Source organism: Brachyhypopomus gauderio, chromosome 3 (genome assembly GCF_052324685.1).
Source record: "Brachyhypopomus gauderio isolate BG-103 chromosome 3, BGAUD_0.2, whole genome shotgun sequence".
NCBI lineage: Eukaryota > Metazoa > Chordata > Actinopteri > Gymnotiformes > Hypopomidae > Brachyhypopomus > Brachyhypopomus gauderio.
This window is the reverse complement of record NC_135213.1, coordinates 28,123,586-28,138,623: the sequence shown is the minus strand read 5'-3', so window position 1 is coordinate 28,138,623 and position 15,038 is coordinate 28,123,586. Positions and strand designations below refer to the sequence as shown.

Genomic DNA, 15,038 nt, shown 5'->3' with positions numbered 1-15,038 from the left:
AATTCTGGTTGAGATATTGGAGAGATGAGGTGCTTCATTTTAATCAGAATGTCACTCTACAACTCCCTGGTGGAAGAAGAAAAAGAACTTTGAGTTTAGGGATTAAACTTTCGCTATTACAATTTCAGTTTTACACATCTGATCAACATTGTGCTCATTTCTTTATATGTTAAACTCTTTCAGGTTATTAGCTAACCAGTTTAATTAATGCCAATATATTATAATTCAAAGCTTATACTCTGTGAGCATAGTTATATGTACATATATGGTATTTGGTAACCAATTTTATCAAAAGTCACTTACAGATTTATCACTTTACCACAGTTTAAGTACTTTATGTCCTGTCACAGGTTTTCAAAGTCAGAAATAGGCAGTAATTCAGGTAATCAATTCACATAATTACTTTGATAATACAATTTATAATTTCCCCAGACATTATTTAAAATTACACTTTGAAACAAGTCTGTCTGTCACATGTGGGGTTCTGAGACCCAGTTGTTTCCTCAGCGCTGAGAGGTCTGTGGTGCTCACTGCTCTCTGTCAGCACAGAAGCATATGGACCAACTGTTTGGTTTGTGTGCACATACGGGAGTATGACACTCCATTGTCAGGCAGGAGAGTGAAGACCACAGGGACCGCCCTTCCCTCCCCATGTGGAAACTGGGCCTGATGCCTTGTCTCCGAGAGAGAAAAGACAACTGTTTTTTCTCCACTTTTCCTAGACATGCTGTAATTGTATTTCCAATGAAAATTGATCAGCAGTGTTTTAGTATGCGTGCAATTGATTTCTTTACCAGGTTTTTCTGTTCTTTCAGTCAGCAGCAGTAGTTTCGACCCAAGGCCTTCCACCTTTAATGCTCACTTACTTTCTCTTTATTAACAGAAATCTTTCTCTAAATCCTTTGAGGAAAACTAAAGAAACCCAGTGACCTTGGTTGTAACCACGTAGTGACCATGGAATTGCTCATTCTATTGACTGTGGTAGTAACCATGGAAGTGACCACAGTAGTAACCATGGTGATCACCATGGTAGTGACCAAATAGTAACCATGGTAGTGGCTCTCCTTCCACAGCTGCATTCAGATAAGGACAGAGAAGACGGCACAGTGAAGTACGTTCTCTCCGGAGAGGGAGCTGGAACCATCTTTGTGATTGATGAGAACTCAGGCGACCTCCATGCCACCAGGAGGCTGGACCGGGAGGAGAAAGCCTCCTATACCCTCAGCGCTAAAGCCGTGGACAAACTTACAGGCCGAGACCTGGAGGGACCCTCACAGTTCATAATTAAAATCCACGACATCAATGACAACGAACCAAAGTTCACCAGAGACCCCTACACTGCTTCTGTGCAGGAGATGGCTGACATAGGTGAGTCAACAACATAATGGATTCGGCTCATCTAAGGGTTATTCTAGCAAACAGCGCCACCTTCAGGCAGTTTAGCTCCAAGCAGCTTTTTTGAGGTCTAAAGATGATCTGTAATAAAGTCAAAATTCAAAATTCATTATTTGTTAGCAGATCTTCCAGCTGGAATGGGAACTGGGTTTTGATTGCCTGTTGGACAATGTGCCCCTCTCTGTCTATAATACAGCACACATCTCTATTAATACAGCATACAGCTCTAAAATACAGCACACAGCTCTAAAATACAGCACACAGCTCTAAAATACAGCACACATCTCTTCAAGCTGAAGTGGTTGATCAGGTTAATTAGATCTGTTGAAGCAGAGAACGTCACATGCTTTGTGTCTAGCCACAGCAAATATCCCCAGTAAGCCAGCAGTGGTTTGAGGCCAAGCAGCACCAAAGGCCATACCAAGGGTCACACCGCTCACATCACAACAACCACAGAAACTTTGCAACTTTACAAACTTTACAAATCCTCTAGGTTGGGGCAGGGCTGTGGGGGTGGAGGCGGAGCTAGCTGGGCGTGTGGTCAGAAGCGGGGTAAACTAGATGGGGTGCGGACCAGGTGGAGGTAGTGGCTCTTGTGAACAGTGCACAGAGCTCGTGTTCAGCTCTACAGAACAGAGGGTGTAGCGTGGACATGTGCCCAACACACGCGTGTTGTGACCAACTCTCTGTGCTTCTTGCTCAGGAACGTTTGTAGTGCAGGTGACGGCCACAGATGCTGACGATGCCACCTACGGGAACAGTGCCAAGGTTGTGTACAGCATCCTGCAGGGACAGCCCTACTTTTCTGTGGAACCTGAGACAGGTGAGTGGATGCAGCCCACCTCCCACACCACCTCCCTAGCGCCGCCCTGCTGTCCTGCTATGAACAGAGAGCAGAGGGCCACAGGGTGCAGGGAAGTGGAGCAGCATAACCCCCACACTGCTGTGTCGTGAGACGAGACTCCCGAAAAACATCAGCAGATTCCTGAGGTGGTTATTGCTTTCATGGCTGGTCCAGCTTGTGGGCCCATAATGTGTGTGTGTGTTTGTATGTGTGTGTGTAACTCCCAAAGTACTTAACCCTTAAGTGACGAACTAAGCCCCTAAACCCCTTTAATTACTTAATGATTACTTTAACCCATAAATTACTTAATAAACCCTTGTAGCCCTAACTAGCAAACCCGACTGTGTTTCCTTTGTTCTCCGGTGCTGGTCAGCATGTGTTCAGTTTGAACAGCAACAGTGAAAATGATGGCCATATCAAACCCCTTCAGAGTTTCTGTGAAGATTTACAATTTGCAATCACTGTCACTGTTTGAAGAAGAGGTACGACACCTGGGTTCCAGGTCGGACACACCACTGAAAATGCGACATCCTGCTCAGAATGCAGAACTCAGCAGAACCACAGAACACAGCTGAACTACAGAACACAGCTGAACTACAGAACTCAGCAGAACCACAGAACACAGCTGAACTACAGAACACAGCTGAACTACAGAACTCAGCAGAACCACAGAACACAGCTGAACTACAGAACACAGCTGAACTACAGAACACAGCTGAACTACAGAACTCAGCAGAACCACAGAAGCATGTGAAGGTGCAGAGAGGCCCCGGCATTCTGGGACTCCTCGCTGCATGGCTTTCTGTTCCCCAGATGCTCATTATGACCTGAGGCCACTGACACATTATTTCAGGATATTATCACAACCTCCTGCCTCTGTCATTCATAATCCAACATGCCTGCTGTCATGGGAAAAGTCACAGCTCTGATTTTTTGTACAGGCATTATCAGGACAGCCCTGCCCAATATGAACCGTGAGGTGCGTGAGCACTACCAGGTGGTGATTCAGGCAAAGGATATGGGCGGCCAGATGGGGGGGCTCTCGGGAACCACCACAGTCAATATCAGCCTGCTGGACATCAACAACAACCCCCCTCGCTTTCCCCAGGGTGAGCACACACCCAGCACACCCTTCACACACGCTCACCCTCACCCCAACACACCCTTCATACCTTCACACCCTCACTCACTCCGACACACCCTCACTCTCCCTCACCCCAGCACACTCTCATACACCCCCAGCACACCCTCATACACACCTTCACACACACCTTCACACCCTTACTCACACCAAACACACTCTCACTTTGCACACCCTCACTCACATCCAACACACCCTCACTCACATCCAACACACCCTCATACACCTTCAATCACCTTTACCTTCACCTTCAATCACCAATCACACCTTTAACACCATAACTCACCCCAACACACCCTCACCCTAGCATCCTCACATACACCCAAAACACCTCACTCTCACTCCGCACACCCTCACACACCCAACAAACCCTCACTCACACCCAACACATCCTCACACACCCAGCACACCCTGGCTTACACCCAAAACACCTTCACACTAGGGCTGGGTATCGATTCAAATTCCAAGAATCGATCCGATTCCGATTCTGAAGATTAAGAATCGATTTATTTCGATTTAATCCGATTTAATCGATTCGATCCGATTCGATCCAATTCGGGGTTTAGTGTTATTAAAAATGTATTTATTTGAGCTGTTTCCTGACTATGTACAGAAGCAACATGTTAAAACTAGTATTATATCAATATTAATCAGCAAATAGTTACTGGTAGTTGGTAGTTATTGATGGCTGGAAGACTGGTGAAAAGGGTAATCATAAATCTACCTTCAAGAAAGGTAATCCAGGACAATAAACAGAGGACATCTTTGAGGTGTCTATATCTGCAACAGTGGACTCCTACTGGGACACTAACCAGTGCATTATTATTATGATTGAAATAATTAAGAAGTCACCCAAAAGCTGTTGCTACCAAATGCATTTTTATTTTAAAAGTGCTCACACTTAATAAACTGAAAGTATAAAATGTAAACGTGTATTTTTCTTTAAAGGAAGAATATAATAACAGAACTGTCACGTTACGGTCCCCGACCCCTCCCTGTTGGGCGTGTGTTAACGTTGTCTGCGTCTACTCGTCTGCGTACCTCCGCGGGTGCGGGTGCGTCTTGTGATAATCCTCACCTGTGGCTCGTCTCGTCATCACGTGGGGTTTGTGTGGTTTGTCCATTTAATGTGCGTTCGCGCAGCGTCCTGTGCTCGTCGTTGTTTGAGTCACACATGTTCTATGTAAACGTGTTTTATGTGCGCTGTCTGCGCTTCGGTAAATGTAATAAACGTAACGATTTGGAAAGTGCAAAGGATTCTGTCTCGTCCATCGCCTTGCGCCCAACGTTACAAGAGCATTTTTAACTTTTTTAAACTGTAAAAACACTGGGTAAACTGTCAGTGACATGGACTAAATGTAAATAGTCACTGACACTGGATAAACTGTCCTTCTGTTTTTAGATTGCCGATTTGACTATCGTCGTTACCGTCACTGTCCGTCGCCATGTTGTTTTACAGTTAGTTAGACCGAGCACGCCTGCGTGAATTCAGTGACGAGGCGGGGGTAAAAGTTCACTAAAAAATCGATCTTTGGACGTACGAATCGATAATCAGATCATTATATGCGAATCGATTCTGAATCGGAAAATCGATTTTTTCAACACAGGCCTACTTCACACACACTCACCCCAACACACCCTCACACACCACAGCACTGACTCCTAACTTATATAAATCATTTAGTCGTGGCATCCAAGCGGGACACAGGTTTGAAACCTAATCTGGCATGCTAATCTGAACACAAGATTACAAGATTATACATTCTGAATATATATATATATATATATATATATATATATATATATATATATATATATATATATATATATATATATATATATATATATATATATTAGGCCTGTGTTGAAAAAATCGATTTTCCGATTCAGAATCGATTCGCATATGATGATCTGATTATCGATTCGTACGTCCAAAGATCGATTTTTTAGTGAACTTTTACCCCCGCCTCGTCACTGAATTCACGCTGGCGTGCTCGGTCTAACTAACTGTAAAACAACATGGCGACGGACAGTGACGGTAACGACGATAGTCAAATCGGCAATCTAAAAACAGAAGGACAGTTTATCCAGTGTCAGTGACTATTTACATTTATTCCATGTCACTGACAGTTTACCCAGTGTTTTTACAGTTTAAAAAAGTTAAAAATGCTCTTGTAACGTTGGGCGCAAGGCGATGGACGAGACAGAATCCTTTGCACTTTCCAAATCGTTACGTTTATTACATTTACCGAAGCGCAGACAGCGCACATAAAACACGTTTACATAGAACATGTGTGACTCAAACAACGACGAGCACAGGACGCTGCGCGAACGCACATTAAATGGACAAACCACACAAACCCCACGTGATGACGAGACGAGCCACAGGTGAGGATTATCACAAGATGCACCCGCACCCACGGAGATACGCAGACGAGTAGACGCAGACAACGTTAACACACGCCCAACAGGGAGGGGTCGGGGACCGTAACGTGACAGTTCTGTTATTATATTCTCACTTTAAAGAAAAATACACGTTTACATTTTATACTTTCAGTTTATTAAGTGTGAGCACTTTTAAAATAAAAATGCATTTGGTAGCAACAGCTTTTGGGTGACTTCTTAATTATTTCAATCATAATAATAATGCACTGGTTAGTGTCCCAGTAGTCCACTGTTGCAGATATAGACACCTCAAAGATGTCCTCTGTTTATTGTCCTGGATTACCTTTCTTGAAGGTAGATTTATGATTACCCTTTTCACCAGTCTTCCAGCCATCAGTAACTACCAACTACCAGTAACTATTTGCTGATTAATATTGATATAATACTAGTTTTAACATGTTGCTTCTGTACATAGTCAGGAAACAGCTCAAATAAATACATTTTTAATAACACTAAACCCCGAATTGGATCGAATCGGATCGAATCGGATTAAATCGAAATAAATCGATTCTTAATCTTCAGAATCGGAATCGGATCGATTCTTGGAATTTGAATCGATACCCAGCCCTAATATATATATATATATATATATATATATATATATATATATATATATATATATATATATATATATATATATATATATATATATATATATATATTATAAAATATATATAGATATGAGTACTTGAGTATTATTTGTGACTAAACCAGCAGGTTTTGCTGTTGTCTGCTAGTAAACTCAAGAGAGCTGTGCTCTGTGTGAAAGGCTCCCATAACACTTACACTGCTCCTGGTTCACTGCACCAGTGCATGAACAGGAAATATCTCCTCAGTGAAGGCTCTGCCCTGACGTGGCGTGTTCGTGGTCTCTGCAGGAGTTTATCAGTTCAGCGTTTCTGAGTCATCAGATCCTGGCACTGTGATAGGAACACTGATGGCCACGGACGCCGACTCTGGTAGGAACGCAGAGATGGAGTACACCGTGATGGACGATCAGGACCTGTTCCAGATCACCACCAACCGTAGGACGCAGGAGGGAGTCGTCACCTTGAGGAAGGCGAGGAAGCCTCACTACCTCACTGTGGTCTGAAACGACCCACATAATGACCAGAGTAAAGGTGCTCACGATGAGCTAGTGAGCAGAGACCAGGCAATGTCTGTCTGAACAGACAGACTCTGTCTTTATACTGAAAGTCTTTATAATGTGTATGTAGTATACATACGTGTCTGAACAGATGCAGTTCTGTGTAATGTAGCTGTATATCTGGATCAAGCACTACTGCTTACATTGTCTGTACCCAGGGCTGGACTGGTAATCTGGTGTACCGTGCATTTGCCCAGTGGGCCGACAGTCCTCAGGGGCCGGATTTTTTTTCTGCTCTTTTTTTCGAGACCAGCCCATAATTTAGAGGGGGCGTCCCATTGGCCCATCTTCAATATAGACAGTGGACTGAACCAATCAGGTTATAGGACGAAAGCGGCCCCACCCTTTCTCTGCGTGGTCCGCTGTAACTCCCGCTAAGTTCAGTGTTGAGCGCGTTGTTAAAGGAGAGGCTGCATGGAGCAACAGAAGCGGCAGAAAGGGGGAGCGGAGAAGTTATGCGCGAAGAAATTGAAGAGTCTCAATGTAGATGCTACAAATTGTGTAAAAATCACAGACATGTTCGCTGCTGTATTCTCCGCGTCCTCTGTAGGTGAAGACAGCAGCAGCAGACAGGGAGAGCAGCAGCCAGAGATGCAGACAGCAAGGATGAGCAGCAAGTGTCCATTTTAGACTATCATAGCATTTTAGATATTTAGGATAAAGGTGTGTAAAAAATGTAAGTGTAAAAAATATAAAAGTAATATTAGCCAAAGATATGCCCACACTGAATAAGAGGAAAATGGTGTTAGATGCTTTTAAGACATTTTTGCATTGCATGAATTCATAAAGCAGCTTTGTTTGTAGCCAGATACAAATACATGTTATAGCTGTTTAAAGGAGGGTGCACCTTTAACCTGAAGAATTAGAATTGAGCTGTTATATCGGAGAAATTCAGAAAATACATATTAGAGATAATTTCAATAAAATCATAAAGTGGTTGTGATATAATAATGCTAAGATTGAATCCAATGACTTAAAAAAAAAAAAAAAAATTTACTGGTTAATTTTCCAGGTCGTACCCCACATACATAAATTACAAGTCAGGTGTGCTCCGCTAATTATGAGGGGCCGGTCTAAACCAAAAATGCCAGGGCCGATTTTTTGTCCCAGTCCAGCCCTGTCTGTACCTACACACAGACAATGACATACACAAGCTTTATGTCATGAGGGTATTTATATACTCTATAGTCTCTCTCTGCAGTCTGTCCCTATATCCTCACTCTAGTCTGTCTTTGTAGTCTCTCTCTACAGTCTCTAGAGCAGAGAATGTGTGAAACAAGGATCCTCTTTTACTCAGTGATGCCTCTCTCCCCAAATGTTAATGTTTCAGACCTTTAAACGTTTATGATTCAGACCTTTATACTCTTATGATTCATTGTCTAAAGATCAAACCTTGAAGCAAACTAGAACATCCACTATGACCTGTTTAAAGTCATGACCAGTCTCCACTGCCAATTTCAGCAATTTCTGGGTGACCGGCACAGTATGGGCTGGATTTGTTTTTTTCAGTAGATGAAAGCACAGTTTTCCTTGTTTTGCAGCACCTGGACTATGAGAGGAGGAGAACACACTCTCTGAGGGTGCAGGTGGACAACGTCTACCTGGATCCCCATTTCCACTCGCGAGAATCTTTCAGAGACACGGCAACCGTCAAGATCTTGGTGGAAGACGAGGACGAGCCTCCAGTCTTCAAACGACCGTCCTACGTGATGGAGGTCAAGGAGGACGTGGAGATGGGGACGGTCATTGGGACGGTCAGCGCCGTGGACCCAGACGCCAGCCGAGCTCCAATCAGGTACAGACCTGTTATTTATGGACAGCGTGTGCTAGGCCAGGGACCATTCCTCCTGCACATACCGGCTTCTGCAGGAGTGACGGGACAGGACGTACCGTCAAATGGCTCCAGATCTGAAAAAAATCCTCATCAGATAAAACACAGGTGTTCTGTCCAAGATGAACATGTCCATCTGTGTCACAAGAGTGGGAAACAGTAATATTCCAGAATTAGGAACAGCAATATTCCAGTATATTGAATGGTAATATTCCAGAATAAGGAACTGTAATATTCCATAACAAAGGCCTGCTGCTGTGCCGCTGTAGCTCAGCACAGAAAAGCAGAAACATCTGAGCTGACGTGTATAACGGACCTCCACCTCTCGTCAGTGCTGGTGCACACCTGGCAGGTTTAGTGTTTACTACCAAGGTACCAATGCACCCATCCCAACCCCACATGGATAATTTTGTGTGCTCTCACTGCTGAGTGTTCTGCCTCACATATGCATCCCTAAATCCCAAGGCTCACATGAGCCCAGATACCCTCTGAAGGACTCTGTAATCATATTTACCCAAAATCCAGCATTTGGTGGCTGTAATGACTGGTGTCTGACCCTCAGTGAGTCCTAAATTATAGTGATAGCAGGGAATAGGAAACACTAACCTTGATCATGACGGATTGGTCCTGAGATGTCTGAGCAAAGGATTACCCTTCAGGAGAGTTTCTGTGTAGTTCTGCAAAGGAACTGTGTCTCACTGGAACTGGCAGATGTGTCACTGGACATTAGGACTTCATTATTTTGTTCCTCACATTCTGGTTTGTGATTGGTAATCCAGGGAGAGCAGCAAAGTTAATGTAACATCATTGGACGACCGATCAGTGTAACCCATGGTCAACTATTATGAAAGGCAGTCAGGCCATGGTGGTCGTTTTCGTGATATGAGGGACTAATGTAAAACACGGTGAGGTGTCAATCCCCCCGGGATTAGAACCAAACAAGAACACGCTCCCATGGCATGTTCTTGTTTGGTTCTAATCCCAGGGGGATTGACATCTCACATGCAGATTATGTAAAGTGTATCACTAGAAAATGTGTAATATACACTTTACATTATCTGCATGTCTGCCTCGACTGTGGTGGGCTCTGAAGTTATAGTTCATCGTTTAATGTGTTTGTATGTTCTGTGCAGTATTAACTTTGCTTGATGGAGGGTATTCTACACCTGTGCCACTGTAACCCGCTGGCCAGACTGCATGTGGTTGGAGGGTATTGGTTTTCTACATCTGTGCCACTGTATTGTGTGTAGAGCCTGCTGACTGTGGGCTGGCTGTGAACAGCATTAACATTCCCTAATAGCAGCTGTTAAAAGGGTCTGGAAGCCTGAGGGACTACAAGAGTATTTAGTAATGGAAAGAGAAATGTGAGAGTCTTCAAATGAAACGCAATTATGAGACAGGGTGGAAGAGCTTGTTAGACAATCTAAATGAGTATCAGAGCTGTGAACTGTGAATGTTCCCACAGTGATTCATGTTGTCCATTGACAGGTACCTGATAGACTGGAGAACGGATATGGACCATGTGTTCAACATCCACTCGAACAACGGCTCTGTCTACATCTCCCGACCTCTGGACAGAGAGGAACGCCCATGGCATAACATCTCCGTGCAGGCAGCCGAGCACAGTAAGGACATCCATCCTGTGTGTTGGATACAGTAAAGCCCTGCGTCTTGTCTGTTGGGTACAGTAAAGCCCTGCATCCTGTCTGTTGGGTACATTAAGGCCCTGCGTCCTGTCTGTTGGGTACAGTAAGGCCCTGTGGTCTGCCTGTTGGGTACAGTAAGGCCCTATGTCCTGTCTGTTGGGTATAGTAAGGCCCTGCATACTGTCTGTTGGTTGCAGTAAGATCCTGTCTGTTGGGTATAGTAAGGCCCTATAGTCTGTCTGTTGGGTACAGTAAGGTCCTTTCTCTGGTCTACTGCGGCTCATGTACATCAAGTCTTGCAATCAACATGTACAGCAAAAGGGTTGATATTTTTCGTTATTGTGGTGGAAATTATTTAGTAGTATATAATAATATATACTATTATTTAGTATATAATTTCATGTAACAGTAATAAACTAGTAATAGTAATGTTTGCTTTTTAGACAACATGATGAGCCATGTGCCAGTGTACATCCGGGTGCTGGATGTGAATGACAACGCACCCACCTTCGACACCACCTATGAGCCACTCGTCTGTGAAAACGCCAGGCCCGGCCAGGTGAATAACAACCTTCCTGCAACTTTGAACTGGAATTCCAGAGTCCTGAAACACTGAAGGTCTAGTTAAAGGCACTTACTGACTGAGGTACTGATTTAAGCATATTTTAAAATTCAGTACGCTATTGAACTCTGGCCTCAGTCTCTGACTTCATTGAATTGGTGATCACTGTGCATTATTCTTACCATAACAAATGTCATAACATAACTTTCTACTCGTGTATGTGGGTGTAATCTTCTCTTTCAGAGAATCCAGACAGTGAGTGGTTCAGATGCTGACCAGCCCACTGGGGGTCACAGGTTTTTCTTCAGATTGGCACCAGAAGCTTTTGACAAGGCCAACTTCACAGTCATAGATAACAGAGGTGACTTATGGAGACATCTAAGATCTTTAAAGGCTTATTATCATTATGTCTGTTTTATGTTCTGTAAAATCATTTTATATACACGGTATTGATTTGCGATCAGTATTGTGGGTGCGCAGCAGGATTCTCCGAGATGAAACAACTGTGGCTCCTGAAGTCATGAGTGGCCAAATTTACACTGAAATCTGTCAGCTAGCTTCAAGCTTGGTGTCTGTGTTTGCTTCACTCTTATATCTTTGAATTGGATGGTGCTGAATATTTCCTTGATTTTTTATTTATTTACCACACTACACTGAGGATTCCCACAATGCCCTAGGGTGGTCTGGCTGTTCCCTCACTGTGTTTGTCTCCTAGACAACACCGCCAGCATAGTGACACAAGGCAGTGGTTACAGCAGACTCCAGAGGGGCACACACCTCGTTCCCGTGGTGATCACCGATGGCGAACCACCTGAACAGAGCAGCACAGCAACGCTGATGGTGCGCGTGTGTGCGTGTGATCACCAGGGCGACACGGCACAGTGCTCGGTTGATGCACATGTGCTCACCACTGGTCTGAGCACAGGAGCACTCGTTGCTGTCCTGCTGTGTGTAGTCATCCTGTTGCGTAAGACAACCTCCCCCCTCACAATGCTAATTTTCTGTTCTAGTGTGTGTAGAATAGTGCTAGTCTTCTGTTATACTCTTCTCTGTTATAGTATATACTCTTCTGTTATAGTATTTGTGGAGTAATACTAGTGTTCTGTTATAGTATTTGTGGAGTAATGCTAGTGTTCTGTTATACTGTTCTGTTCTAGTGTTTGTGGAGTAATGCTAGTCTTATATTCTTCGCTGTAGTGATTGTGGTTCTGTTCACGGCTCTGCGGAGACAGGCGGAGAAGATGGAACCTCTCATTATGTCCAAAGAGGATGTAAGGGACAATGTGGTGAGCTATAATGATGAAGGTGGTGGAGAGGAGGACACTCAGGCCTTTGACATTGGCACCCTGCGCCACCCTGAAGTCGTAGAGGATTCTGCCCACAGGCGGGATGTTGTCCCGGAGACGCTGTACCCACCTAGGCAGTGGACGGTGGCGTGCGACCACAACTCCGATGTGCACAACTTCATTTCGCAGAGGCTGCAGGAGAACGACGGTGACCCGACAGCGCCCCCTTATGACTCGTTGGCCACCTACGCCTACGAGGGCAGCGGCTCTGTGGCGGAGAGTCTGAGCTCTCTACAGACCCAGAGCAGTCAAGGCATGCAGGACTATGACTGCCTGAGTGACTGGGGACCCAGGTTCAAGAAGCTGGCTGACATGTATGGTGGAGAGGAGAGCGACAGAGACTCATGAGCAGATAGACACAAACAGAGCAGCAGATCCTGCATCTGGGGGTCAGCAGAGGTCAGGGGTCGCCTACAGCCTCACAGCCAAACAAAAACACTCATACCCACTGAGGTGCATTTGTAAGTCTGCGTCAAGCTCCGATATGGTTCTCTCAAATGTGCCCTTTTGCAGGACAAAACTGATGTCATGTCTGACAGGACTTTCTCGGGAGAATAGGGATAAGCTTTTGTTTGGTATGGGTGGTTTCAGCCACTGGCATAAAACATCATAAAAATATGTCTGTGCGCAAGTCTGCTTCAGGGTTTCAGCTGTTGTAAGCCTGAGTATGCTGTACAAATGCATTGTCACATACCATCGGTGGTAGGAACCACTAAGACAGTGAAGCATGATTCACTTTAAGAGGAATTCAGAACATTCTCATCATAACTGTCTGTTGTTTCAGGTGAGGTAGTTTGATGGTGGACTGATACAGTGTTTCTGTATCGTGACAGTATGCGAGTCAGAGCCTGGCCTGTACTGAGGGGTGGATTGGCTGGGCTGTTGGAATGGCTGGATTGTTGGATTGTATAAGGTGCTTTGCAGATCATTTGAAATTGAATTTCAAGTACAAAGAAGCAGAGTGCGGTTGAGGTCTGGGTTGAGAAAGCCCACATCACAGAGGCTGTCGGGACGACTGGCTATTCTACGGCAACACAAAAATTCAATGGTTTATTCAGGAAAGAGAAAAATGAAGTGGTTTCATTCTGGGGTGTCAGTCACACAGATTCAGTCCTTCCAGCTTAGACAAAGCCCCCCCCAGCTCAGGTTCCAGGCTGGCAGCTTTCAACCATGATTAGCTGATGAATCCAAAGTATTAATCATAACGCTGACGTTTATGTTAACCCCAGATGTCCAGGAAACTGAAGAAATTTCATTATGTCTTGAATGTTAATCCCTAATGTATCACTGAATCATCTCTGGTAGTTTGCTGTCAGAGTTGTGCATACCAGTATCAACTCATTTAAATGTATTTTCATTTAATAGTATTTTAACTTAATTGGACAATTTGGGGACACTGTTACAACTGTACATTTTAAAATACAAATCTCTTCTTCATTCAACATGGAGTCACCTGACACTGGATGATGGAGACAATGAAAAATGATCAACAGGCACTGGGCATTTCAGGACACTTGTCTAAAGTGATTTAAATGGAGTGTTAATTCAACACTGGTCAATGGTGAGTTTGAACACTGAATTGAAAGATATTTTCAGAATGTTGTGACAGTACACTTGCATGTCATCATGTATAGAACAGCAAAGCCCTTCCACGTTGGAAGACAACAGATGAACACTGAGGGATGAGTGCACGTACAGGTGAAACTCATAGTAGGTTTGTACATATTCTGTGTACCAACAGCCTTATTTATGAATAAGTAATATATACTTAAAGTGGTACTGCCCTGTCACATAAAAACCATACACAGATTTGAATTCAGCATAAACGCTGTTCAATTTTTCTGAAACAACCAAAAAAAACTTGTGTTGCCCTGTGAAATTAACAAGAAATATACCACAAATTGGCATAAAAGAAATATCACTCATAGCCAATGTATCACAACCTGACATAAAATAAATGTTTTCTCCTGAATGATGCTATCCTAAAATAGATGTTTGATTTAAATGTAATAGCCCATGGTGCAGTGACACTTCTTCTTCCCACAATACTGGTGATATATGCTGGTCATTCTTCATACCTGGTCCTCTGTTAGACAGTGAAGTGCAAGGGGTGTTGATGTTGGAGGCCATTTTGCCTGGGTTGTGTGTCATGTCGCAGTCTGTTGGTTTGGTTTTAGAGCCTAAAGAGAACCCTAACCCTCTCTGACAAAATGGCCACCTACCTATGCTTTGTACAATGTGATATTTTGTATCATATATTTATATGACTCAATATTAAATATATGTAAGATTGTCATACCTCATTCTGTAGTTCCATGCCTGATATGCATACTCGGGTATACCGTTAGAAACCTAACACGAGACGAGCATGTTTATATAGGCCTAGAGGATGGCTATCAGCTACCAACACAATGTCCCATTCACATGTAAACAATGCACAGCACAATGAATCTACATCAGCACAGTTATTCTATATCAGTAGTATCTCTACATCAGCACAGCGATTCCAAACAGCACAATGATTCTACATCAACAGTTATTCTACATCAGCACAGTGATTCTAAACAGCACTTTGATTCCACACATCACAGTGATTCTAAACAGCACTTTGATTCCACACATCACAGTGATTCTACACAGCAATGATTCTACATCAGCAATGATTCTACATCAGCACAGAG

General features: G+C 43.7%; 1 protein-coding gene across 4 annotated transcripts in view; it reads left to right on the top strand.

The window, feature by feature from the left end:
* LOC143510959 (cadherin-10-like) overlaps nt 1-14,660 on the top strand; it is a 43,428-nt gene extending 28,768 nt beyond the window's left edge. For 3 of the 4 annotated variants that reach the window (XM_077000880.1, XM_077000879.1, XM_077000881.1), the window contains 10 exons: nt 1,074-1,368; nt 2,099-2,218; nt 3,181-3,348; nt 6,704-6,885; nt 8,514-8,767; nt 10,292-10,428; nt 10,893-11,008; nt 11,255-11,372; nt 11,727-11,978; nt 12,209-14,660. In XM_077000880.1, the coding sequence (XP_076856995.1) occupies nt 1,074-1,368; nt 2,099-2,218; nt 3,181-3,348; nt 6,704-6,885; nt 8,514-8,767; nt 10,292-10,428; nt 10,893-11,008; nt 11,255-11,372; nt 11,727-11,978; nt 12,209-12,705 (2,139 nt within the window). In that variant the 3' untranslated portion in view covers nt 12,706-14,660. The remainder of the gene's footprint in view (nt 1-1,073; nt 1,369-2,098; nt 2,219-3,180; nt 3,349-6,703; nt 6,886-8,513; nt 8,768-10,291; nt 10,429-10,892; nt 11,009-11,254; nt 11,373-11,726; nt 11,979-12,208) is intronic. The other variant, XM_077000882.1, reaches the window with a different exon arrangement.
* Nucleotides 14,661-15,038: the final 378 nt, after the last annotated feature.